At 36.8% G+C, this 27,868-nt stretch overlaps 2 protein-coding genes across 4 annotated transcripts in view; both read left to right on the top strand.

Moving 5' to 3' along the window:
• The window catches only part of PRKDC (protein kinase, DNA-activated, catalytic subunit), a 296,326-nt gene that overhangs the window by 15,628 nt on the left and 252,830 nt on the right, over positions 1-27,868 (top strand). For 2 of the 3 annotated variants that reach the window (XM_081070672.1, XM_081070673.1), the window contains exons 8-21: positions 1,371-1,426; positions 1,509-1,539; positions 2,133-2,290; positions 14,446-14,592; positions 16,129-16,293; positions 16,744-16,912; positions 17,267-17,316; positions 17,935-18,060; positions 20,293-20,442; positions 21,901-22,016; positions 23,032-23,191; positions 23,905-23,991; positions 24,435-24,554; positions 24,930-25,089. In XM_081070672.1, coding sequence (XP_080926798.1) covers positions 1,371-1,426; positions 1,509-1,539; positions 2,133-2,290; positions 14,446-14,592; positions 16,129-16,293; positions 16,744-16,912; positions 17,267-17,316; positions 17,935-18,060; positions 20,293-20,442; positions 21,901-22,016; positions 23,032-23,191; positions 23,905-23,991; positions 24,435-24,554; positions 24,930-25,089 — 1,695 coding nt within the window. Of the gene's footprint in view, positions 1-1,370; positions 1,427-1,508; positions 1,540-2,132; positions 2,291-14,445; positions 14,593-16,128; positions 16,294-16,743; positions 16,913-17,266; positions 17,383-17,934; positions 18,061-20,292; positions 20,443-21,900; positions 22,017-23,031; positions 23,192-23,904; positions 23,992-24,434; positions 24,555-24,929; positions 25,090-27,868 lie in introns of all 3 variants that reach the window. The other variant, XM_081070671.1, reaches the window with a different exon arrangement.
• LOC308506875 (small ribosomal subunit protein mS35-like) lies at positions 10,341-11,099 on the top strand (the record flags this gene model as incomplete). The annotated part of the gene is made up of 1 exon (XM_081070872.1): positions 10,341-11,099. One exon carries the CDS (start codon positions 10,341-10,343, stop codon positions 10,863-10,865), a length of 525 nt encoding a protein of 174 aa, XP_080926998.1. The 3' UTR covers positions 10,866-11,099.

Genomic DNA, 27,868 nt, shown 5'->3' with positions numbered 1-27,868 from the left:
AGTGTTTAGTGGGGACAGCCTTTCTGTTGGAGATAAAGAAAATGTTTTGGGTATAGGTAGTGGCACACAGTAATGTGACTATGTTTAATGGTACTGAATTATGCACGTAGTTAAAATGATAAATGTTGTTACATGTATTTTACCACATTGAAAAAATAGATACAAGCGCATGCTTGTCGGGAGCTCTCCATTGGAAAGGAGAGGTGGACACAGGAAAGTGGACTGTGGGTGGCCAGAACCTGGGAAAAGGTGTGAAGCTGGGATATTGTACATTCCCACTACTGAGAGCTCTGGCCCTTGAATACCTGGGCTTCACTGGGTCCACCAAGTCCACTCATTCCAATACAACTGTGCACTGACAGGTGCCTGGTGTTTTTGTGTCTGCACACCTATATTTACAGTGTCACTTTATATTAGAATGACCTTTTCCCCAATTAGTACTTATCCTTTTAGGCCCAGCTCAAGTGCTAGGGTGTCTGTAAAGCCTGTCTGGAATACTGACAGTCAGAAGAAATCTTTCTGTGTATTGAATGCCAGAGTAGCTTTCTTGTATCTCTTTTATGGCATTAACCTCCAAACATGCTGATGTTTCTCTAATCTTAAACTCTCTCTTACCCCTTCTGCCTCTGTGTCCTGTTTTTTCAAATGTATTGATCCTGGCAATCAAGCAAATAATTCTTTAACCTCTGCTGTTTGCAAGTCACTGTTACAAGGAAGGGCAGAGAACTCAGTGATGAATAAAGCATAATTTCTGGACAGCTGCAGTAAATACTGGTGGGAGACAGTTATGTAAGTAATTGTGATGTCATTCAGGCCAGGATAAGAGCCTCAGATTATAGTTGGTTTCCTGTTCTATCTTCCTTTTTAGGTAATAAGTTTACTAAGTCAAAGATCACATTTTATTCATATTTGTAATTCCCATAATGTGGCATATACTATGTGATGATAGTATATGCCACATTATGGGAATTACAAATACGAATAAAATGCTTCGGAGTGTTGAAAGAATAATAATGTGTTTGGCCTTGTTTAATCCTCCAAACAACTCTAAAAGAAAGTATATGTGCCTCTTTTTACAGATAAGAAAACTGAGACTGAGAGAATCTAACAGAGCTTTTGAGTGATGAGTTGAATATAAATTTGTATCTTTGTTATTCCAGACTTTCTTCCTATTTTACTGCAGTAATAATTGTGGCATTAATACCTTACAGCTCTCTAGCTGAACTGAATGATAGAAGACGTTACTCCTGAATTCACAACTGTTGGGGTTAAATATAGATGTCGAGCTGTCTGAAATAAAGCTATTGTCAAGTCACGTGATACTGTTATGAGTTGTAATAGGTTTCTTTTTGGTGTTTTTTTTCTCTCAGATCCCCAGACTTCAAGGGAGATTTTTGATTTTGCATTAAAGGCCATTCGTCCTCAGGTGGGATCAATATTATTCTAATTCTTTTGCAATTGAGACTTGTGATTGTCAAACATTAATGATACATTTTCTTTTTAAATAGATTGATCTGAAGAGATATGCAGTGCCCTTAGGTAAGATTCTGTATTTATTGAGGTAGAATATTTCTATATTTATTGAGGTAGATTAAATTAATGTCTTGAGTAAATTTGCTTAAACTGCAAATGAAAGTTACATTAAGTGTGGCTCACATGTCCTGATTCAGAGGCCAAGAGGCAATAAAGCTGTTTGTCTAACTAAAAAACAGAAAAAAGTAAGTGTGATAACATCTGTGATGTGTCACTCGCAGCTATTTGCAGGGAGGCTTTTGGAGACTTTGTAGCACAAAAATTTTGGTGGAGATGGTCACACTTAGATTACATGATTTAAAAAATATTGCTTTAGAGCATCTTTAGGGGATCCAGAAGATTTGATTCTGACTTTATCTAAATAAACTCTGGTCCTGTTTTTGAACTTTGGGGATTCATTTGCCAAATCATGAGCCTATTGATTCAAATGGGGGATGGTGGCATTAAAGCTCTGATTAGGATCCCTAGGTCATTACAGTGTAATTATACTGTATATCTTCATGAACAGTTTTATTTTTGACATATGCCTGAAGCTTTCTTAGTTCTTTGTTGTGCCTTTTGTGTTTCTAGTTTAAATATAATGGGTTTTGCAATTGCAGCTGGCTTGTGCTTATTTACCCTGCATGCAGCTCAATTTAGCACCTGCCTTTTGGAAAACTACGTTTCTTTATTTGAAGTACTGTCAAAATGGTGTAACCATACAAACATAGAATTGAAAAGAGGTGCAAATTCAGCTCTGGAATCTTTTCTGAAACAGGTACTAAAATTTCACTTACATTTAAAAATATTTTTTCCATGCAAAATATTAAATTCTAATCTTGTGCTTGCACATTTGAAAAATAAATAAAAGGTGACCCATTAGCTTCTGTAGTATTTAAAGAAAAAAGCTTGGTTATTGATCAACTGCGTGGATAACAGCAGGACTGAAAGAAAGCTATGAAGATACTACTAGATCTCATTAGGGCCTAAGATCCAAGATTCGACAGAAGTGACAGTGATTAGATGGAAGGAAGGAAGGCCTGGGAGATCAGGGTTTCTTTGGGCCAGTGGCAGCCAGGTGGGGGTAAGAAAACATATCTCTTAGAGGTGAGGGTCAGCTGTCTTGTTAAGATAAGATGCTTGTGTTTCATATTACTTCAAGAACAAGGAGAGTCTATTTGCTTTTGTGTATTTTCCATCTAGATAGGATGTGATTGCAGATTTTGAGCCTGCAAATTTGGAAACGTTTCACAGTTGGCTAATGAGAATGTGTTCGTGATTATGGTTCTGAGCATCCAAAGGTATCTGGAAATACCTGCTGTTCAGGATAGGTGTTATGGAATTAAACTGCTTGGGTTGTCTGAAGGAAAACATTGAAGATTCACAATATAAATTTTTTTTGGAGCAATGTTATAAATGGTAGTTAAATTCACAAGCTAGTCCATGAAGACCAATTTGAGGTGTGGCACAGATAGTGTTCCATTCTAGGGACATATCATTGTTTGTTTTTGGATGTTTGGTGGTTTCCAGTTTTGGGCTATTTTAAGTTAAGAACTTTCATGACCAAGTACCTTTGTGGACATATGTTTTCATTTCTCTTGAGTAAAAACCTAGAAGTGGAATTGCTGTGTCACATCGTAGGTATATATTAAACTTTATAAGAAACTGCTAAACTCTTTTCCAAGTTGGTTCCATGTTTTAACTTCCATCAGTAATGCATGAGAGTTCCATTCACCCCAAATCCTTATCAACTCGTGGTATTGTTGGTCTTTTTAATTTTAGACCTTTTATTGGGTGTATGATGTTATCCTACTGTGGTTTTAATTTGAATTTTCATGCTGACAGTTGATGATTATCTTTTTCCCCTGTGATTATTAGCCATACTTATATCTTATTTTGTGAAGTATTCATTCATGTTTTGCTCATCTTAAAATTATTTGTATGTCTTTTTTATTAATGAGTTATAAGAGTTCTCTACATAATTTGGATACAAGTCCTGTTCTAAAAATACTGGAAATAGTTTTTCTTCTGTGGGTTGCCTTTTCATTTTGTTTTTTTTCCATTGGGGTAACATTGGTTAAGAGCATTATCTTAATTTCAGATATACAACATTATAATTTGATACATGTGTGCTTTTTTGCAAGCTTACCACCAAAAGTCTACTTTCCATCTGTTAGCATATATTTCACCCCCTTCACCCATTTCACTCTCCCACTTATGCTCTGGTAATCCTCATTGTGTTGTCAGTATCTCTGAGTTTTTGTTTTGTTTTGTTTGTTGCTTTTTGTTTTTTATTCCACATGAGTTGTAATTACATGGTTTTTGTCCTTTTACGTTTGACTTATTTCACTTAGCATAATACCATCAAGATCCATCCATGTTGTCATAAATGGCAATATTTTATCTTTTTTTATGGTAGAGTCATAAATGGCAATATTTTATCTTTTTTTATGGTAGAATAGTATTCCATTTTGTGTATATATACCACATTTTTATCTATTCATTCGTCAGTGGACACTTAGGTTGTTTCCATAACTTGGCTGTTGTGAATAATGCTATAATGAACATATAGAGATCATAAATCTTTTCAAATTAGTGTTTTCATAGTCTTCAGATAAATACTCAGAAGAGGAATTGCTAGGTCATTTGGTAGTTCTATTCTTAATATTTGAGGAACCTCCATGCTGTTTTCTATAGCGGCTGTACCAATTTACATTCCCACCAGCAGTATATAGGAGTTTTTTTTTCTCCACATCCTCTCCAACACTTGTTATTTCTTGTCTTTCTGATAATAGCCATCAGGTGTAATGTGGTATCTCATTGTGGTTTTGATTTGCATTTCCCTGGTAACTGGTGATGAACATCTTTTCATATGTCTGTATGTGGATTCCTTAAAAAAATGTGTATTCCAATCCTCTGCCCATTTTTTATTTGGGTTGCTTGGGGTGTTTTTTCATTGTTGGGTTGTATGAGTTCCTTATACTTGTATTTTATATATTAACTCCTTATCAGAAATATCATATGCAAAATCTTCTATTCAGTTGGTTGCATTTTTCTTTTGTTGATGGTTTCTTTTGCTGGGCAAAAGCTTTTTAGTTTGGTGTAGTCTTATTTGTTTACTTTTTCTTTCCCTTGCCTTTGGAGTCAAATTTACAAAAAGCCCACTGAGACTGATGTCCAGAAGCTTAGTGCCAATGTTTTCTTCTATGTATTTTATTGTTTCAGACATTACATGCAAGCTTTTAATTCATTTGAGTTAAGTTTTGTGTATGGTGAAGAGACTATCATTTCTCCATTGTATGTGTTTGGCTCCTTTGTTGTAGAATAGCTGCCCATATATGTGTGGTTTTTTTTCTGGGCTTTCAATTCTGTTCCATTGGTCTATTTGTCTGTTTTTGTGCTGCTTTGTAGTATTATTTGAAATCATGGAGTGTGGTACACCCAGCTTTGTTCTTTTTTCTGTGGATTTCTTTGGCTATTTGGAGTCTTTTGTGGTTTTATTATTTTAGTATTTTAGTAGATTTTAGTATTTTTTGTTCTACATCTTTGAAAAATACTCTTGGGATTTTGATAGGGATTGTATTGAATCTGTAGATTGCTTTGGGTAATGTAGCCGTTTTAAACAAGGTTAATTTGTCTAGTCTGTGAACACGACATATCTTTATATTTATGTGTGTCTTTTTCCATTTTTTTCAGCAGTGTTTTGTAGTTTTCAGTGTACAGGTCTTTCACCTTCGTTTATTCCTAAGTATTCTTTTTGTTGTGATTATAAATGGAATGTTCTTCATTTCTCCTTCTGGTAGTTCATTGTTAGATAGTTCATTGTCATGTAGAAATGACAGGTTTTTGTATATTGGTATTGTATCCTGCAAATTTACTGTATTGGTTTATTATTTCTAATATTTTTTTGGTGGACTGACTCTTTAGGGTTTTCTATGTGTAAAATTTTGTCATCTGCAAATAGTGACAGTTTTATTTGTTCCTTTCAAATTTGGATCCTTTTTATTTATTTTTCTTGCCTAATTGCTCTGGCTAAGACTTCAAGTACTATGTTGAATAAAAGTGCCAAAAATTGGTATCCTTGTCTTTTTCCTCATCTTAGAGGAAAAACTTTCAATTTTTAACTGTTAAATATGATTAGGTGTGGGTTTGTTAATATGGCCTTTGTTATGTTGAGGTACTTTTCTTCCATACCCATTAATTGAGAGCTCTTATTTTAAAAAAAATCACAAATGAATGTTGTATCTTGTCAAATGTGGGTTTTTTTGCATGTATTGAGATGATGATGTGCGTTTTTTTATTCTTCATTCTGTTAATGTGGTTTATTACAATTGATTTGTAGATGATGAACCATCTTTGCATCCCTGGAATGAATCCCTCTTCATTGTGGCATATGATCATTTTAATGCATCATTGTATTTGATTTACTAGTATTTTATCGAGGATTTTTGCATCTATGTTCATCAGAGATGTTGGCCTGTAATTTGTTTTTTGTGTTGTCCCTGTCTGGTTTTGGTATCAGGGTAATAATGTTGGCCTTGTAGAAAGAATTGAAAAGCATTCCCTTCTCTTCAGTTTCTTGGAAGGGTTTAAGAAAGATAGGTATTAAATCTTCTTTGAATGTTTAGTAGAATTCACCACGGAAGCAGTCTGGTTCTGGACTTTTGCTTTTTGGGAAGTTTTTAATTAGTATTTCAATTTCCTTGACGATCAGTATCCTCAAGATATTTATTTCTTCGTAATTCAGTCTAGGAAGATTGTATGATTCTAATAACTTGTCTATTTCTCCTAGATTGTTTAATTTGGTGACAGCCTTTCATACTATTCTTTTATGGTTCTTTGTATTTTTGTGGTATCTGTTGTAACTTCTCTCTCATTTCTGATTTAACTTATTTGTGTCTTGTCTCTTTGTTCCTTTGTGAGTCTAGCTAAGGATTTGTAAGTTTTGTTTATAAAAGAACCAGCTCTTCATTTTATTAATCTTTTCTATTTTTATTCTGGCTCATTTATTTCCACTCTGAATTTTATTATTCTATTGACATTTTTCCAGTTCTTTAAGGTGCAGTGTTACCTTGTTTGAGATTTTTCTTATTTCTCGAGGTAGCCTATATGGCTGTAAATTTTCCTCTTTTCATTTTTGCGTCACCCCAAAGATTTTGGTATATCCTGTTTTCATTTTCATTTACCTCTTGATTTCTTTTATTTCTTCATTGACCCAATAGTTTCGTAGGATGTTGTTTAATCACGTATTTGTGATTTTTTTCCATCGTTTTTCTTGTAATTGATTTCTAGTTTCATACCATTATGGTCAGAAAAGATGCTTGATATGATTTCATTCTTCTTAAATGTATTGAGACCTGTTTTGTGTACAGGTCTTTGTGTACAGGACCATATGTTACTGGGTGCAATAGTGCACATTTTTGTTGTATCTAACCTGTGCTGCTTGTGCCTTCGGGATCAGGATGAGAGGGGCATCGCTGTGGTCCTGGGAGTTGCTGCCTGGTGACCGCTGTGGTGGGTGCCTTTGCTGTGTTTGGTTCGCCTGGGTCTTGGGGTACCACCATCTTGGTGGGGGGATGTAGCAGGTGAGGGGGGAGCCCGATTCACAAGCTAATCATGCTGCTACCTGGTTCCTTATGGCCATTGGAACTGCACTGTGTGTTTCTCCACCACTGCTACCAATCTTTCTGGTGATGTGAGCACTGCCATGATTGGGGTGGGAGCCAGATTGACAGGTGCCAAAAAAGTTGCTGCCCCCTTACCGTCCTCCATAGTTCATGTTGTGGGGACCACACCCTTTCTCCTCCACCGCTGCTCTGTTCACTGGGGCCATGGGCTCAGCCATGGTGGACAGAGGAGCACATATACAGGCACTATCCCTGTCCTTCCCTCATCCTGCCTCCCCTATGTGTTCCAATATGCTCATCTTTCAGTGTACCAATGTGTGGGTCTCCTAGGTGTCCTAGTATGTTGAACAGAGTGATGTTTCTTGGATTATAGATGTTTGACTAGTTACAGATTTATCGGAAATTGAAAGCAGTGGTCTCACTCTCATGATGCTCATCTTTTCATTTTCTTAACAGCATCTTTCAAAGAGCAGAAGTTTTAAAGTTTGCTTAAGTCTAGATTACCAATTTTCCAACTAATTCCTCCTTTCTATGCCCTAAGAAATATTTCCCTACCCATGGGTGCAGAAATTTTAAAAATTATTTTCTTCAGGACGTTTTGTAGTTTATAGTTTTTAGCATTTACACTTAGGTCTGTAATCTATTTTGAATTTTTTTGTGTGTATGGTGTAAAGTAAGGTTTGAAGTTGAGTTTCCCTTCCTGTTTTGTTGGTTTGAGTATCACATATTCAAAAGCCTCTTCTTTTTCCATTGACTTATCTTGGTACCTTTGTTAAAAGTCAATAGACCATATATGTGGGGATTTATTTATGCACTCTTATTTTTGTTCTATTTATCTTTTTGTCTATCTTTAAATCATACCTCATTATAGTCATTATTCTACCTTTATGTTAAATCCTGAAATTAGGTAGTGGATGTACTCCAGCCATTTTTTCTTTTCCATTATTGTTTTGACTGTACATGTGCTGCATTTTTAAATTTAAACCTTACTCCTATGGGAAAGACATTTTTACTTTTTCATTCAATAGCTTTATATAAAATTCTTATGAAGAACATCATAGGTTAGTTGCATACTATGTTTCCCAAAAATATGAGACCTGGTCTTATTAAAATAAGACGTAGCCGGACCATCAGCTCTAATGCGTCTTTTGGTTCAAAAATTAATGTAAGACCCATTAATTTTTGCTCCAAAAGACGCATTAGAGCTGATGGTTTGGCTAGGTCTTATTTTCTGAGAAACACGGTATAATTAAAACATAGGAGAGTACAAAGAAGACTATTAAAATCTTCTGAAATCCTACCACCAAGACAAAAATCACGATTTTTTGTGGTGATGCTTTTAGGCCCACCTCCCTTTCTCTGTCCCTCCCTCTTGTCTCCCTTTTGCTTTCTCCTTACTCAGAAGGAAGGAATGAGGAGGTAGAAAGAATGATTTCTTGACATAAAGGAGTATTATTAATAATTTCAGGAGCCTTAAGGTTTTCCACTGTGTTGAATGTTTTCCTGATACCACAGTGAGATTAATTTTCAATGGCAACATAGTTGATGTATATCATGTTCATGAGCCAGAGTGTTTTAACTTATTCTCTACTGTTGGTAATTGTATTTCTAAGTTTTTGCTATTATAAGCAAAAAACATTAGATAAAAATACACAAAAAAGATGCTTGTTCAAAGTACGATGATAAAAAATTAGAAACAGTTTAAATTCATAAATATAGTGTATTCATAAAATGAAAAACTGTTCTTTGATTAAATAAGATGGTTGGTTACTTTTTGAGTAATATTGTTTATATGTTTGGAAAAAAGAAATTACGGGGAAATGATCAAAGATGGTGGCGTAGATAAACACTGTGCTTTGCTCGTCCTGTGAACACATCAAAATTACAACTAAATTATAGAACAATCAACTGGCTGAATTATCTGAAATCTAGCTGAACAGAAATTTTAAAACTAAGGATATAAAGATGAAGCCATGATAAGACTGGTATGAGAGGTGGAGGTAGAAAACAGGTTGGCCCGAAATCTTATGTGGCAAGTAAAAAAATTGGAAGGGATGTCTTGGCCACAGAGGTACCCTATGGAGGAGCAAGGAAGGAGCAAGCCCCTCTCGAGGATCTGCAGCCTGAAGTACTTGTGTCAGGAAGAGGAGCCGCTACAACATCTGGCTATGAAGAAAGCTAGCGATGCTTACTGTCAGGGTGGAATGGAAGGCCGTGGGAAACCCAGACATCCATGTAAAGGGTGTGCACCGACTTGCTCACAGGCACTCACCCTGGGCTCCAGCGGAGGAACAATGACTGGGAGGGATTGTGCGTAGGAGACATATGGGGGGTGCAGACTGAAGTGTGTGGCTTCCAGCAAAGGCTGGAAGATAGTTGCCACATTACCTGCGTGGGGATCTACTGCTGTGCAGCTGGGAGGGCTCTGTGTTGAGCCCTCTCCCATACAGATGGCCAAATCTGAAACTGAACTGGTCTGTTGTGTTCTACTTGCTCCACCCTGGTGACTCACTGAGACCCCGCCACTCCCAACTATATATCAGAGGCTGCATCTTACGGGAGCCAGCAACATGCAGGAGTCCTCAGTGTGTCCTGGCTTTTTTCAGAGCTACTCCAGACCCAGTACCGGTGGCAGCAATCCTCGGTTCACATCGTGGCCTCTCCCACGCCCCTTCAGGTCCAGCACAGGCAGCAGCCAACTGTGGATCTCTTTGTAACTTTTATCAGGTAGTCCCCTGCCAGTCACAGGTAGTGGCTGACCTGGGCATACACCAGAGTCCCTCCTAAGAAACCCAAGAACCAACATACTTGGAGGTTAGCTTCATCCACTGATAGTCTACCCAGTTAGCCCGAAAAGTGGCACACCAAAGGGTGGTCTCAATAGGCACCAGAGCCCACTGGGGCGAATCTTGCTCCATGTGGTTAAGCACCCCCTCACAGCAGCTGGTAAGCTCTAGACATCGCCAAACCCCACACCAATCAGCCTGAGGGTCAGTCCCACCCACTGACATGCCACTAGCAATCAATGCTCAGATATAACAGGAAAGCACACATAAAGAAATAAAATATGAAACTACACAAGAAATAAAATCTGAAAACTTCCCTAACCTGGTAAAGGAAATAGATATATAGGTCCAGGAGGTGCAGTGAGTCCCAAACAAGAACCCAAGCAGGCCCACACCGAGACACATTATAATTAACATGGCAAAGGTTAAAGACAAAGACAGTGTCCTACCATCTGTTCGAAACCCCAAAGCACGAGTAGTAACCTTAAGGGTTAAACTTTCCAGTTTGAATTTAGATGATCATGCAAAGAAGAAACTTATTAAACTTGTAGGAGAGCGATACTGCAAGACCACAGATGTGCTTACCATCAGGACAGATAGGTGCCCTTTAAAGAGACAGAATTATGATTATGCAATGTATCTGCTAACAGTTTTATACCATGAATCTTGGAAAACTGAAGAATGGGAAAAAAATAAGACTGAAGAAGACATGGAAGAGTATATATGGAAAAATAGCTCCTCAGAAAAAAATATCCTGGAAACACTTCTCAAAATTAAAGCTGCAGACAAAAATATGGAAGTAAATAAAGAAGAGCTCCTTGGTACTAAAGAAGTGGAAGATTACAAAAAGTCTGTTGTTAGTCTTAAAAGTGAGGGGGACAATGAAAATACCCTTTCTCAGTACAAAGAATCAGTGAAGAGACTATTAAATCTGACATGAATTATGTAGAAAAATCTGCTTGATTTATTGATTTTATGATCTATATGTAGTTGTTACCTAATTTGATATAAAGTTGAAAATGTTAAAAAAAAACATTGTTTTACTTCAGAGTTAAAATTCCTTTCGTACTAATGCACAATGGCAATGATTATTCACAAATTTCTTATTGTACCCTGGGGCAGTTAGACTGATCAGATCTCTGATTTCTTCTGGTTCTAAAGTGTTTTGATTTTATTTCTGTCATAACTTTAGTATTTACATATAATACATTATATATATATATCATCATATATATATATATATATATATATATATTTGTAGTTATTATGTCAACTGCTACATTTGTTTTCCTCCTAGTTAGCACTTACTGGTTGCTTGTGAGTTATGATTTTGGTTACTTGGGAAGCTAGGACTAGAACCCAGTGTTTTGTTTACATAACTGCTGTCTACCCAATGCATTTTCCCAGATGCCAATTCTGTTTAGAAACAGCTCCTTGGGAATATTTTCTAACCTAAAAAGTTGGTTCCATCCCTCAATTTTGGGATCACTTTATATTGATTTCAAGTCTGTTTAGTATCCTACTTTCAATTTGCTAGGGCATATTTCTCTAAACCCAAATTTGCAGAAAAGTGGAAATGGAGATTACTTATTTAAATATATTCATCTCTCGATTCCCCAGTTAGAACTTCAACAGCTTGGGAAAGACATGTGGTATAAGGATCTTGAGTTTAATTGGAGTAAGTGACAAAATGAGGAGTGCTCTAAGAAACATTCTATTCTATTTAGCTGTCAATTTAGTATTTTAAAGTATATCTGTAAGTCATTTCTAACCACTTCCAGAGTTGTCCACAAATGATTAATTTAAAATCAAAATAAAGGAATTATTGAGATTAAAAAAAAAAAAAAAAAAAAAAAAAAAAAAAAAAAAAAAGACAGTGTCCTAAAAGTAGCAAGAGAAAGGCAACTAGTAATTTATAAGGGAGCTTCCATAAAATTGTCAGCTGATTTCTCAAAGAAACTTTCTAGGCCAGAAAGGATTGGCAGGAGATAGTCAATGTGATGAAAAGCAAGGACCTACAACCAAGAATACTCTACCCGGCAAGGCTATTATTTAAAATGAAAGGGCAGATAAAAAGCTTCCCAGAGAAGAAAAAGCTAAAAGAGTTCACCACCAGCAAACCAGTACTATAAGGATTGTTAGAGGGAGTTCTTTAAAATGAAAAATAAAATTATATATGAATAGTAAAATGGCAATAACTACATATATATCAACAATTACTTTCCATGTAAATGGATTAAATGCTCCATTCAAAAACATAGGGTGGCTGAATTGATAAGAAAACAAAACCCTTACATATGTATGCTGCCTGCAAGAGACTCACTTTAGATTGAAAGACATACACGGACTAAAATGGAAATGAAAATGGAAAATAAAAAGCTGGGTTAACGATATTTATACCTGACCAAATAGACTTTAAAACAAACACTATAAGAAGAGACAAAGAAGGATCCAGTAATTCTACTGGTTATTTATCCAAAGAAACCCAAAATGCTACTTTGAAGGGATGTGTGTGTCTATATGTTCATTGCAGCATTATTTACAATAGTCAAGATATGGAAGCAGCCTGGGTATCCATTTTTGGATGAATGATAAAAAGGAGGTGGTACATACCGGAGGTGCCAAAAAAAATGTATGTAAGTGGACCCTTTGGTCTTCTTTTCTCAAGCAGCAGTTTGCCGTAATCAGAAGTGTCTGGACACTGATGGTAACCACTTTGTGCAACAATTGTAATTGCAGAAGTCAAACGTGACTTGTACTCATGTTTTGTTATCAGTATATATTGTGTATTACAATTTTAATACAGTTTTCCTTTCTTAAAATGTGTATATATCTTTTTGGTACCTTCTGTATATACAATGGAATGTTGCCTGGCTATGGAAGGAAATGGGTTCTTGCCATCTTGCGGTGGTAAGGATGGACCTGGAGGGTATTGTGCTTAGTGGAGTATGTCAGACACAGAAAGACAGATGAAATGTGATTTCACATATATGTGGAATCTAAAAAACAAACGAACAAACAAGAGAAACACACAGATACAGAGAAAACTTTGACGTTTGACAGATGAGAGAAGGTTTGAGGTGGTCCGTGAAAAACAGGAAGGGATTAAGGAGTCCAAATTGGTTGTTACAAAGTAGTCATGGGGATGCAGGGTATAGCACAAGGAATATAATTAATAATATTGTAATACCTATGTATAGTGTCAGATGGGTACTACATTCACCAGGGTAATAGATGGGATGGGGGTTGAGGGACAGGGTGAAAAAAGTGAAGGGATTAAGAAATACAAATTGGTATTTACAAAATAGTGATGTAAAGTAAACCATAAGGAATATAGTTAATAATACGGTAATAACTGTGTGTAGAGCCAGGTGGGTACTAGACTAGTCAGTGGGATGACTTCTTAAATCGTACAAATATCTAACCACTATGTTGTACACCTGACATTAATACAAAATAATGTTGAATGTTAACTCTAATTGAAAAATTTTAAAAGTGGGTGAAAAGGTAAAGGGGAATAAGAGGTCCTGGTTTCCAGGTATAAAACAATAAGTCATGGAGATGTGATGTACAACATAGGGAATATAGTCGTAGTCAATAATATTATGATAGCATGGTATGTGTCAGATTGTTGGACTTATGGTTATCACTTTTTTAGTTATATAAATGTTGAACAACTATGGTGTACACCTGAAATTGATAGAATGTTGTACGTTAGCTATATTTTTTAGTAAAAATCTTTTTAAAAACCTATGAAGTAGTATGTATCCTATCCTTCTAAAATAAATGGGAGTAATATATTCTAAGACCTGTGGGGCTTTGTGTGGGATTAGGGTATGTATTGATAGGTTGGTAATGAAAGGTAGATACCTTTTTTCTGCCTTTGATAGTTATCTGGATCCTATTCATTCTTATCTTGGAAGTCTTTGTGCTGAAATTAGGAATGCTTTTTAGAACACTTGTGTTCTCGCATTTAGGTTCTTATCAGTTTGGTAAATAGTGATCTACTTGCTTGTCAAAGTACTTTTTCCCTTGCCTCACCTAATTTAAGCCTTACCATTTGTGGCCTATTTTTTTGAAAAATGAGATGATTTGTCTTTCTGATTATTAGTTCTGAACTGTATTTTGTGTTGCCTTAATGAGGCTCTCAGGCTGTTAATGACTTCTGAACTTGCTGGACTCTGGGCCTGCAACAACTCTATGTCACCTTATGAATCACGGATGAGCTCTTAAGAGGAAGGCTTAATTCAAAATCTGCTTTTCTTTCTGCATTTCTCTGGTCATTTTCAGTCTCTTTTCTCTAAGAAAAATATGTCATATATAATAAAGCCTTATTTAAGAGAATGTCTTTCCTGAACTTGATAGAGACTAAGCAATTGAATCAGTGGTTCTTTAGGAAAGAGACTGTAATGAACTATAAAACACAATATCTAATAAAATAATTCTAGCTTTTTCACATTTGTATAGACTACTTGGTTTTGCCATTAAAATACTTTTAAAAAGTAAATATACAATTGCAGGTTTCTGTTTTGGTGGCAAAAGATGCAGAAACGCATAAGAGTAAGCTGCAGTACTTTATGGAGCAATTCTATGGAATCATCAGGAACATGGATTCAAACAGCAAGGATTTATCCATTGCAATTCGTGGATATGGACTTTTTGCGGGAGTATGGCTCATTAATTTTCTCTTATTTTATTTGAATGTTTAAAGGAATATAATTTATTGCATTTTTAAGCATCTCACACTTGTGTCAGTATTTTATTATTTGCTTATTAACTTTTTTTTTCAGTGTCTACTATGTACCATGTTTCCCCAAAAATAAGACCTAGCCAGACAATCAGCTCTACTGCATCTTTTGGAGCAAACATTAATATAAGACCCAGTCTTATATAGTGTAGTGTAGTATAGTATAGTAATTATACCCGGTCTTATATTACAGTAAAATAAGACCTGGTCTTATATTAATTTTGCTCCAAAAGATGCAGTAGAGCTGATTGTCCGGCTAGGTCTTATTTTCAGGGAAACACGGTACTAGGATTCTGTATATGTATTATCTCAAATCCTCATAACTGTCATACAAGCTTTTAGGAATAGTATTCCACTTTACAGATGAAAAAACTGAGACCCAGAAACATTGAGTAACTTGTTAAAGGACACACAGTTAATAATTGACAGAACCAAGACATAAATTCAAATGTGAAGAATGAAAACACTATTTTTTTCCCACTGTGCTTTACTGCCTCTTATTTATTAAGTAAAATTCTAGTTGATAGCACTCAACATTTTAGAAAGAGAAATTCTAATGACAGAAAGGTATGTTTTAAGAATAATGAGAATAACTATAGTTATTTCTCTCTTAGTGGATCTCTGTGACTTCCCCTTTACAGAGAAAATCATTTGCTACCTCTGTTTCTACAAATGTATCCATCAATGCTGCTCTCTTGTTTCAGAGTTCCTCTTTCCTGCTTTTCAGTATCATTCCATCCCTGATATTTCCTCATTTGCTTCCAAATTATCCCGTCCCCCTTTCTTTAAAAAAAAATCTTCATCTCCATTTGTCTCTGTTGGCTCCTTTAAAATACTTAGCGCAGAAGAAGCAGTATGTGAGAAGGCTCACAGGTAAATGAGAGCATGGAATTTTTAACTTCATACACTATGATCTGACCAACTTCTATTTCTTCACTATGGTTGTTCACAGTGTAGCTAGAGCATGATAGACAAGGAAAAGGGGAGAGGACTCTAAAAAGAGAAACTAGTCAGATCCTGAAGGAGGCTAGACTAGACCTAAAGTCTAAAGGAGCCTTTGGAAAACCTGAAGCTGGATAGTAGCATTATTAGGTTGTGAGTTATAAATGTGTCTCTGGGCATAGTGTTCAGTGTGGTATAGTAGAGTATTCCAACTTTGAATTTAGTTCTCAGTCTTTTCCTCTTAATGAATAGCCTCATGGAGTCAGGGATTGCATCTTATTTGTCTTTGATACCTACTATCTAAACAGAGCCTAGAATGTAGTTGAAAAATCTGTAGATGTTTTGTGTATGAATAAATATTTAGAATGTTTTTACAGATTATTTTAAAAAGTATCTTACAAGATATACTGTATATCTTTATTTCTTCTCCATTAAAAAGCTTGTTAATGTTCAGTTTGTAATTACATGGCTTAACAATAAGATTGATAAAGATTTACATTTTACCTTTCTAAAGCCTTGCAAGGTTATAAATGCAAAAGATGTCGACTTCATGTATGTAGAGCTCATTCAGCGCTGCAAGCAGCTGTTCCTCACCGAGATGGACACTGTTGATGACCATGTTTACCAGATGCCAAGTTTCCTTCAGTCTATTGCAAGTGTCTTGCTTTACCTTGATTCAGTAAGTGGAATAGTTAATTAAAATAAGCACAATTTAATCTCAGTTCTTCAAATAATTTGATGGAATTGTGTGTACTCAGTATAGGCCCTGTTATGATCAAGGTGACATTTTTAATTAGTATTTTGTGTCAATAAAGTTAGAGCCGTGAAACTTGAGTTTTTATTACCCAAAGCAGGAAAAATTATTTGTTACTTTTTCTGTCTTTCTAAAAGATTAAGATTCCTACTTGGAATAGAATTGCACCTTATGTATCATTCGGACAGTTTTACTCTAATACTTTTTTTATGCTATCATAATGTTAATAATATATGTTAAGTTTTTAGATTGAAGTGACAAATCAGGTTTTTCATTTATCTGTGTCTAATTGAGTTGTATTTACTTTGAATATTTGTATTCCCAATTTATTTATTCTCTTCCCCTAACTTTTAGTTTGCTCTCCATTTCTGGTAGGTTCCTGAGGTGTATACTTCAGTTCTGGAACATCTCATGGTGGTACAGATAGACAGTTTCCCAAAGTATAGTCCAAAAATGCAGTTGGTATGTTGTAGATCCATAGTGAAAGTTTTCCTAGCCTTAGCAGAAAAAGGACCAGTTCTCTGGAATTGCATTAGTGCTGTGGGTAAGTTTGGAATTCATTCTTGTTTTTATGATAATGAATAATGAATGCTTAACATGTTATATGATACAGACAAAGAACATCTGTTTGCCAAATTATTTTGTAGTTTTTGATGCCTCTTGGAGAACTCCTAATATTTTGGTGGACCAAAACCTTTTTTTTCTATCCTTTTTTTGAATCTTGTTATTCTTTTCCTTGTGCTTCTTAATCTTAATAGTCCAAAATGTAAAACTAAAGATTTTAACAAACTTAGAGAGAAAAAAATGAGAGGTTTATGTTAAAAAAATAATGGCTATCATTTTTGTTGAGTTATGGTAATTTGTAGTGTTTCCTTCCTTTTTTCATTTTTTTTTTCAGTGCATCAGAGTTTAATCAGAATATGTTCTAAACCAGTGATACTTCAAAAGGTAAATTCTGAAGCTAATGTTCTGAAAATAAGTCCTTCGTCACTGAAAGTTAGAAATGTTGCTGAGGTTTGTAGTCTGTAAATATATAAAGGTGGCCTTTTTAGTTATTAGCCCTGACTTACATTTTGATAAATGTAGGATGTAATACCTCCATATTTTTTTCAGGTGAATAAACTTCGAAGTTATGAAGTATCCTTAAACATATATTTAATATTATACATACCTGTTTACAAAAAGGGAATGTTTTCTCTTGAAACTCTAGGACAAAATAGGTGTATTATGGGAGGAATATCTTAGTTACTTGAAATTACAGGAAATAGGATGAGAGATTTGATCTGTGGAAGAAAGTGAGATAAATACTTTACAACACATTCCATGGATATTGTTTTTGAAATAATTGTTAGCACATCGCTGTTTTAGTCCTAGTTAGAAGAATCATGACTTTTTCAGCTTTTTTTGTTATGCTTTCATAATATACTGTCTTCCTCAATCAAATTGTAGTCTCCTACTAGTAGTTTTTTTAGCTTAGAAAATTTTCAAAATCAGAAAGCTATGACAGCAGTACATATTTTGTGATGAATTTATCAGTAAGTTTTGGCATGTTGTCTTCCTGCCCAGGTAACTCTGTCTGAATCTGAAGACTATAATGCATCCGGGGAAGTTAGAATTGGCAAATGGAAAATTCCCACATACAAAGACTATTTGGATCTTTTTAGAAATCTTCTGAGCTGTGACCAAATGATGGTAAAAATGACAATTTTAAAGCCATAAAATACTCTGGTTCTTCTTTATTAGTCTGCATAATTTTACACTTTAGTCTTATTTCAGAACTATATTTTACTGACTTTAAATAGTTTCTTTAAAAAGTACTTCAAGTAATAAAAAATCAAGTGTAAATTAATATAATTAAAGTGAAACTAGAAAAAGGTCAATTAAAAGGAACAAAATCCTAGAACTCATTTAAAATTAATTACTGTAGTTGAGTCCACATTTTAGCTTCAAGTAGCAGTATAGTATAGTTGATGCTAAGTTGTTCTAACAGATCCAACCCCTTAGGAAACAAAAATATAACAGTATTATCACCATGAAAGAGCTATTCTCTTCTTATTTGTTAAATGAAGATAAATCCAATTGATTTAATAGGTATGAAGGAGATTGATGCATAGCTATTATTTACATTATTTATGATTAGAATAATGTCTTATGCCTAATATGTTTCTAGCAGATGTTTCTTTTTTAAAAAAAATAAAAACTTTTATTTTTTAAGTATCTTTTTCCAGGACCCATCAGCTACAAGTCAAATAGTTGTTTCAAACTAGTTGTAGAGAGTGCAGCTCACAGTTGCCCGCCCATGTGGAGATTGAACCGGCAACCTTGTTGTTAAGAGCACCGCTGTGTAACCAACTGAGCTAACTGGCCGCCCCTCTAGCAGATATTTCTTTAATATCTGCTTTTTAAGCCAGGTTCTGGCCACCTTTTTTTTTTTTTTTTTTTTTGGTAAGTTCAATCCAAATTCCAGGAGTTCCTATCATCGTTTTTTGTTGTTTTTTTTTTAATTTTATTGGGGAATATCGGGGAACAGTTTGTTTCTCCAGGCCGCATCAGCTCCAAGTTGTGGTCCATCAGTCTAATTGTGGAGGGCGCAGCTCAGCTCCAAGCCCAGTTGCCGTTTTCAATCTTTAGTTACAGGGGGTGCAGCTCACCATCTCATGAGGGAATTGAACCAGCCTCCTTGTTGAGAGCTCGCGCTCTAACCAACTGAGCCATCCAGCCGCTCCTTTGGAAGCTCAGCAGCAACCCGTTGTCTTCAGTCTAGTTGTGTGTGGGGAGGTGCAGCTCTCTGGCCCATGTGGGAATTGAACCGGCAACCCTGTTGTTCAGAGCTCGCGCTCTAACCAACTGATTCATTTAGCTGCCCAGGGTCACCATTTTAACATAGACTTTGACAAAGCATTAATTGCCTAGGAAAAGCAATTTTTATCAATAGATGATTCTTGTCCTGTGAAAAATCTTAGAAGCTTTTAGTTTTCTTTTTCTTTATTTTTTTTTAAAGATTTTATTGAGGAAGGGGAACAGGACTTTATTGGGGAACAGTGTGTACTTCCAGGACTTTTTTCCAAGTCAAGTTGTTGTCCTTTCAGTCTTAGTTGTGGAGGGCGCAGCTCAGCTCCAGGTCCAGTTGCCATTGCTAGTTGCAGCCGGCAGAGCCCACCATCCCTTGCGATGGAGTCGAACTGGCAACCTTGTGGTTGAGAGCCCACTGGCCCATGTGGGAATCGAACCGGTAGCCTTCGGAGTTAGGAGCATGGAGCTCTAACCGCCTGAGCCACCGGGCCGGCCCCGCTTTTAGTTTTCTTGTTGAGTAAAATAGCAATGTTAATAATTTTACCTAAAATATTTGTTCCTTAGGTATGTGATGTTAGATATCCCTATATTTTCGGGCTAAGTCCTGTAGAATATTTAACTGAGTAAAGGCAATATAACTGGCCTATATTTTTGAATTGATAGAATAGTTTCACTTTTAAAGAAATGATAGATTATACTTTTAAATAGATAGACATTTATCCAGATGTATGTATGTATGTATGTATAATGTGCGTGTGTCTATGTATACGTATGCACATATATAGACGTATATAGACGTATATAGAGTGTGTGTATAGTCTACAACACAGACACACAAATTAATTGGGTAAATGTTTTGACAAGGATTGGCCTAAATATTATTCAATACTATTTATTTAGTGTTTGCTACATGGCTTGATAAGTCATACCATCTGACTGAAATAATAATTGAGGATGGTGTCTACAATTTTATCTTGACATCTACCAGGTAAACCTACTATAGTTTACACAGCAGTTTTCATAATTCCTAAATATTCATGTACATCTATGTACATTTTAATGCTTATTTAATACTCATTCTGGTACTTATTTGTACAAATTTTTAAGTTTATGATGTTTCTTTATTTAAAGGATTCTCTTTTAGCGGATGAAGCATTCTTTGTGAATTCCACCCTTCAAACTCTGAATCGTTTGCTATATGATGAATTTGTAAAATCTATTTTGAAGATTGTTGAGAAATTGGATCTTACACTAGAAAAACAGAACGTTGGGGAACAACAGGTTAGAATTTTCATAATTATTTTGCATAATTTTTATACCATTCTCTTTGTTGATGAATATTCAGGGGAAAATAGCAGATTTGTAGAGAATTGCAGGAAACTGGTTTCTTCAGCATTAATACGTGTTGTTGATAACTTTTCTATTGGAATAGCCTAATGTGTATAAAATGTCATCACTAGATTTTTCAAAAATTAATTTATATGCTTAATATGTTAAGACAATTTTTTTGTATAACTTGTTTCCCAGGCTTGTTTTGTTATTTATTACTTAGCAATTGTAAAGAGTCAAATCTTATTTTGTGCAGAGGTCGCTTTGTATTAGGATAGGGGAGGCTGGGATTCCTCTTATTTATAGGTAAGGAATTCCAAATTCTGGGTGCAAAGTATTAAATGTGTTCTTCAGATAGTAGAATATAGACAATAGGCAGAAAAGGAGTAATGCACCCTTCATTTTTCCCATACCCAGTTTTTATGGCTTTAGGCTGCCCGCTGGGAGTTGCTCTCTTCTCCTCTGAGGAGTTTTGGTAAAACACTGTAGTAATGAGACTAGTCGGTGTTAAAGGGCTCGAATCCCAGTGGAGAACATCTCGTTTTTCCAGAGGTTAAAAACAGGATAAAATAGGAAAAGGCCATTTGTCACATTGACTTTATTGCTTTTGTAATGTTTAACTTTTTATGCTGGTTGATGGGAACACCAATGTGTATTTTAATGCCTTTTATGCTTTGTGTATGTCTAAAATAATTTCATTTAAAAACTTACCAAAAGGGACTTAATTAACCGGAACTGTGTCAGCCACAAAACTTGTTTTTTAGAACACACGTCTATCGTTGTCTTCAGTGGCTTTCCTGGTGCTTTCTGTTGTTTTCTGCTCTCCCCTGTTTCCTGCCCTTTTTTGCTTCATTTCAGCTGCTCATTTGTCACCTGTTAGCACTTCCCAAATAAAGCTAGTCTCCAACCTTATCCTCCTTTACAGCTTCCAGCTCTGCATTTCTAACTACTTGTTTAAAATGTACCCCTGAATTTGATAACACAAACTTAATATGTTAATATTAAGTTAACATTAATATTACTTAATACTATTCATTATTCCTCTGTTTCTTAGTTTGAAACTTCCGAGTCTTTATTCTTCCTACAAACTGGAAGGTTTGACATTCTACCTCTGTCAAGTCATCGTTGCTACCTCTTTTAAGAAATGATCCCCCTCCCTTTGTATTTTTGTATTTGTATTTTTTTTATCACTTTATGACTTCCCATGTATCCTTTTATTTAATGTTTTCTGCAAATCCCATCATTTTTATCTAACTATAAGTTCTTCAGGACCCACTTGTACTTTTTTCCCTTTTGCATTCCTTCCTCATAGCATCAGGCCTCGGCTATGAAGTCATTTGGTCACTTGTTTCTTAAATAAATGTGTGATTGAATGGTACAATGTATGTTATGGTGCAATTAATTTTTAAGGATGAAAATGGAGCTACTGGTGTTTGGGTGATCCCGACTTCAGATCCAGCTGCTAATTTGCATCCTGTTAAACCCAAAGATTTTTTAGCCTTCATTAACCTGGTGGAATTTTGCAGGTATTTTAAAAAATTTTTAATTATTTAAGAGTGAAAATGGTCAATTACTTGCTATAATACAGGAAAAAACACTTATAAAGATGTAAGAAATGAAATAGCAATAGACTTACAATCTAAAATCTCTTATATGAACCTTTAAAATATATCTAAATGTACCAGTTTAGAGTTATTATTCTTATATGTTACAGATCATCAGATAGGGAATAAAAGGAATATATGAGAGTTGTGGGGAGCCAGGAGGGCTGCACAGGGTTAAGAAAAGACAGTAGCCATGAATAGAATTTAAATGCAGAGGCCCAGGGACCCAGAGCCTCAAGGTCTAGGCTGTGGCACCTGGTCTAGGCTGTGGCACCTGGTTGTACCTGCGCACTAACTTTTATTAGTTAGGTGAGGAAGCAAAGGAAATAAAGCAAGTCAATCTCAAGATCTGTGAATTCTATACATTGTAATAGAAAACCAATTCAAGTCAATCACCCTTGCCTGCAGACAGTTGGACCCTAAGTCTCAACTTCCCCAAGGGACAAAACCTATATGCATATGAATAGATGGAGAGCACCTCATTGAATTACTTCTCTTGCAGGTTTCAGGAAGGAATGCAGCCACAGAGGCTGATGCTTTCCTTAGCCTGAGGAAGGTGGGGGGCTGTGCCCACCTCTGTGAACCCCAGGGGTTCTCCTGTTGGTCCCCATGACTGCATCTGGCTTGAGTTGTTCCTTCCATGAGGAATCTTACTCCTCATTGACTGTCCAGTCATCTTTCTGGTACCAAACAGGGAGGCCTAATGTGCAAACCCAAAGGTTTAGCAAAGTCTCTGAAAGGATCCTTCTTGCAGACTCCTTTCTTTTAGGGGCAGGTAGACGGAAACAAAAGGTTAAGCTGTTACGTGGTGACACATATATTTAAAAATGTTATATAATGGAATCAGACCTTTTAATTATGTCCCTTAAAATTTCAAAGACGAGTAAAAATAGTATGATAAAAATTTCTACATTGAACTTTTAATTTGTTTTTACAGAGAGATTCTTCCTGAGAAACATGTAGAATTTTTTGAGCCCTGGGTATACTCATTAGCATATGAATTAATTTTGCAGTGTACAAGGTTGCCACTCATTAGTGGTTTCTACAAATTGCTTTCTATAGTTGTGAGTAATGCCAAGAAAATAAAATACTTTGAGGTAAGTGTTTTTTGTAAGATGTTGAATATTCCTTTGTTTTTTTAGATTGCATGAATATGTATAAATGCATTTTAAAGTATGAGATTATAGCATGTTGCAGTTCTGAAAATCTAATTTTATTGTCTGTATTTTTAAAAACTGATAATGTGAGTGGCAATTGGGTGATACTCTTAACAAAGTTAATAGTATTTCCTGTTCTGATTTACAAGCACCTGGCTAATTATATTAGATTAACAGAGGTTCTCAAAGTGTGGTACTAGAACCAGCAGCACAAACATTACTTGGGAAATCTTATGCCCTCTCCAGACTTATTGGAAACATTTGGGGCATGGCTCAACCTTCTGGTGGCTGGTGAAGTTTGAAAATAATTGGATTAGCGTACCTAAGGCTCCAGTCAGTCAAGAGCAGTCTGACTGGTTAATTACAGGGTGAGCAGTTCTCAGTGCTCTAAGTGGGTATATTGGAAGATGAGGAAAGGGGAATGGACTTAGCCAGGCCTATGGCTCTTGATCAGTCATCCGTTTTCCACCTCACGCTCTGTTTCTCACTGGTCTCCGCCTGAAATGTTATCAGAGCCAAGTTTTCCTCTGCACAAGACCTTGGCAAACTGAAAATGGATTTATCCCTCAGAAGGAAAGTTGGGAACTGCTGGTTTAGGATACAGAATTACCTGATTATTGTTCATTGTCCTAATTAACTATTTTATTTGACAGGGAGTTTGTTTGAAGAGTCAGAAACAGTCTCCTGAAAACCCAGAAAAGTATACTTGCTTTGCTTTATTTGCAAAATTTGGTAAAGAGGTAATTTTAACATGATGTATTCAGTGTTATCATAGGCTATTTAAAATTGAATATATGTTGGGAAAAACTCCTAGTGATAAAAAATGATCTAATTACTTAAAAATTGGTTTGCTTAATTCTATTCAGGATTAAAGGAGTGAAAAATACTAACAGGAAACCATTATGTTATAAAAGTCCCTTGAATTTTTCTAAAATAATTTGTGTGATGAAAACTCAAAACTAATAGATTCTTTAGCTTTTCCATATAATGGGAATTAAGTACTTGAACAAATGAACTTTTCCCAGGGGTCAGTGTTTAATTTGAAAATGACCATGGTCATGTCAAATAAAGGGTACATGATCATTTTTTTGTATTTGAGAATTGGGTATTTTTTAATTGATTTTCAATGAATAGGCTCTATTCAGATACACAGCACTGTCTTTTTCTTCTTTCTTGTTATAAGGTATCAGTTAAAATGAAGCAGTACAAGGATGAACTTTTGGCCTCCTGTTTGACCTTTATTCTATCCCTGCCACATGACATCATTGAACTTGATGTTAGAGCTTATGTTCCTGCATTGCAGGTAGATGAGCAAATCCATATCTTCATGCAATCTTATGTTTCCTAGAAAATATGATAATATCAAGGTCTTGCCATGGCAGTAACAGTAGGTGCTAGGGACACTTGCTTTGGCCTCTCTGAACTTCCCTTACTGGTGGATGTGATGATTAAACCTTCGATGTGTTGAAAGTCTACAGTGTATCACCAACCATATTGAGTAGTGGTGCTTGTTTTTCTAATAATGACCTGGGATATACCCATTTCTCTGTAGCAGTGTCTGGCATTCTAGCAGTACAAAGGCTTATTCATGAGAAACCACAATTAATTGGTGGTGTTTTTTTTTCTTAACTCTTTAATTCCCTGCATTTCAATTAACCTTGTTTGTATTAACATATAGATGGCTTTTCATCTGGGCCTGAGCTATACTCCTTTGGCAGAAATAGGCCTGAATGCCCTAGAGGAATGGTCGGCTTACATAAGCAAACAAGTAATTCAGCCCTATTATAAGGACATTCTACCCAGACTTGATGGATATCTGAAAACTCCAGCCTTATCCGGTAAGGTTAAAAGAGTTGTGATGTATATCTTAAATACAATGGCAATGTAGTAACTATAATAGTACTACTGTTTGTATGTTTGTAACTTTTGAAATTTGTTTTTTTTTGTTGTTTTTTTTTTGGATTTTTTTTTCTTGAATCAAGACAATTTTATTATCTTACTATTTTACTTTAATACCTTGTAGTATTGTTAGGGTCTGGAGTCAACCCCTCTTCAAGTGAACAGAAGTCACACGATAATGCAAGTCACACAGCGAGGTTTATTTCCAGCTAGCTGGAGTCCGAGTATCTGCCCGACACAGCGGGTTTCAACAAGGACCCCAAACACTAAAAACCCAGGGTTTATATAGCATCTTCAAGGCACAGAGTAATTAAACTACAGGACTTACACAGCTTTAAGGAGTATATGATAAACTACAGGATTTACACAGCTTCAAAGAGTATAAGATAAGCTACAGGGCCGCTTGTCTCCTCGCTGTCACTGCCCACATCTTGGAATTTACAGTCAGGTTGTGTTTACACTTAGGTTGTGTTTCAAGCCAGGGGCCGTTAACCCTGACCTTAAGATAGCAGTTCTCAGGCTAACAGTCTCTTACATTTCCCCCCTGTTTGTTATTCATAATGAGCAATCTTGCTCATGTGCGGGCCAGCCGTAGAGGTCCTCAGGGGCGGCCACTCTCTCATACTGTTGTCTGAGGACCATGAGCTGGACGGTATTAATGCGCTCTTTTACAAAATTAATAAGCTTGTTCAATATACAAGGGCCAAAGGTTAAAATGAGTACAAGCAAGACAATCGGGCCCACTAAGGTAGATACTAAGGTGGTGAGCCAGGGGGATCTATTAAACCAAGCCTCAAACCAGTTTTCTTGAGCTTCTCTTTCCCGTTTCTTTTTAGCTAACCCTTCTCTTACTTTAGCCATGGATTCCTTTACTACACCAGTATGGTCAGCATAAAAACAACATTCTTCTCCTAGCGCGACGCACAGTCCCCCTTGTTGGAGGAACAATAAATCAAGTCCTCTTCTATTCTGGAGTACAACCTCAGATAGAGAAGTGAGCGACTTTTCTAAATGACTAATAGAGGTTTCTAGTCTTTCTATATCCTCATCTATGGCCGCCCTTAGGGAGGTCATTCCTGATTGTTGAGTGGCCAGGGAAGCTATGCCGGTCCCGGCTCCAGCTATCCCCAAGCTGAATAGGGTGGCAATGGTTAGAGCAGTGATGGGTTCTCTCTTACTTCTCATACTTGTGTCACCATCCCAATGCGAATATATGCTTTCCTCAGGGTGATAGAGGATGCGGGGCAACACAGTTACTAGGACACAGAATTCATCGGCGGCATTAAAGACCGAAGTAGATAGGCACGGGGTGAGGCCAGTCTTTGAACATATCCACCGTCCATCAGTTCTGGGGATTAACCACTTAGTGTCACGTTCCCAACTAGGGGAGCTGTTCATGGAGGCACATAAACTTTGTTTAGCTTGGGGCACTTTCCCTAAACAGGTCCCATTGCCGCTCACTAGTTGCAGGGTTAAGCCAACTTTACGACCCCCCATGAACACTGAGAGGGGTTCTTACTGTTAGAGGCGTTGTAGGTGGCGTTAAGTCCTATTGCCTCATAAAACGGGGGCCTTACATCATAGCACAGCCAACAGGAGGTCGTGAGGTTAGGACTGGTGGCATTAAGGGTCTCATATACAGTGCGCACCAGCTTCCGCAAGGAGTCTTCAGTTGCCTGCGTAGCAGGTGTCGAAGGAGTTACAGAGGTCTTTGGCTGGGGTCCCGCGATCCCTCCTGCGGTGTCCTTATCCCTTGATATACCTGGGTTCTTGGTAGGGACGAGAGGGGCCAGAACCTTGTTTGGACCTACCTGAGTGTTGATTGTTTCGACCGATAGTCGAATAGTTAGAAGACCGCCGGGATGAGGGCCTGCCCATGCCCAACGGCCTGTATATAATTGGAACCCCCAAGTTAATCCTGATAACCAACCATGCTCTTTTCGTGCCGCGTCTTGGTTAAATTGGACACGTACCTGGGGTACCCGGTTGTGGGGGTCCCTAAAAGAGAATTTGACTAGATCCCTGTTCTCTACGTCCCACCGTTGGGGCCCGTCATTGGAGGTGACACAACTCCAACTACTACAATAGTAGCGGTCTGGGCCGCCACAGGTTTTCCAATTGTTTCTTAAGTTCCCTGGGCAAGCCCAAAACCCTTGCGCACTATGTCCTTGAGAGGTGTCGATTACGGCCCTCTTGGACATGACTGAGTAGTCATACTGCCGTCCACGTTTGGTGCCAAAAATGTCACGCAGGTCGAAAAACAAGTCTGGCCACCACGTATTGACTGGGGCAATATGTGTAGTGCTATTAAGGGTTGTGTGGGTTTGTCCGTCCGTTAGGGTCCATGTTAGCTTATGGGGTTGGTGAGGGTTGATCCCTGCGTGGCTCCTCTCCCAGATGTTGAGCAGAGTTAGGGCTAGCAGCCATTCCATCGTCGGCTGAGGCAAGGGGCTTGGCGCTTCCCCGAGGTCGAGAGAGCTGCAGCTTTAGAGGGTTGTCAGGGTGTCGCCGCACGGTCCACTCCTCAGCTTGTGTCTGCTCCAGCTGGTTGGCTCGGCGTACGTGAGAGTGATGGACCCAAGGCCCGATGCCGTCAACCTTTAAGGCGGTGGGAGTAACCAGAATAACCACATAAGGACCTTTCCACCTTTCTTCCAGTGTCCGGGACCTGTGTCTCCTCACCCATACCCAATCCCCGGGAACGATGCCATGTTCCGG

This window comes from Rhinolophus hipposideros (assembly GCF_964194185.1).
Source record: "Rhinolophus hipposideros genome assembly, chromosome: 13".
NCBI classification, from domain to species: Eukaryota; Metazoa; Chordata; class Mammalia; order Chiroptera; family Rhinolophidae; genus Rhinolophus; species Rhinolophus hipposideros.
The sequence above is the reverse complement of the archived record's forward strand: the minus strand, read 5'-3'. Positions and strand labels throughout refer to the sequence as shown.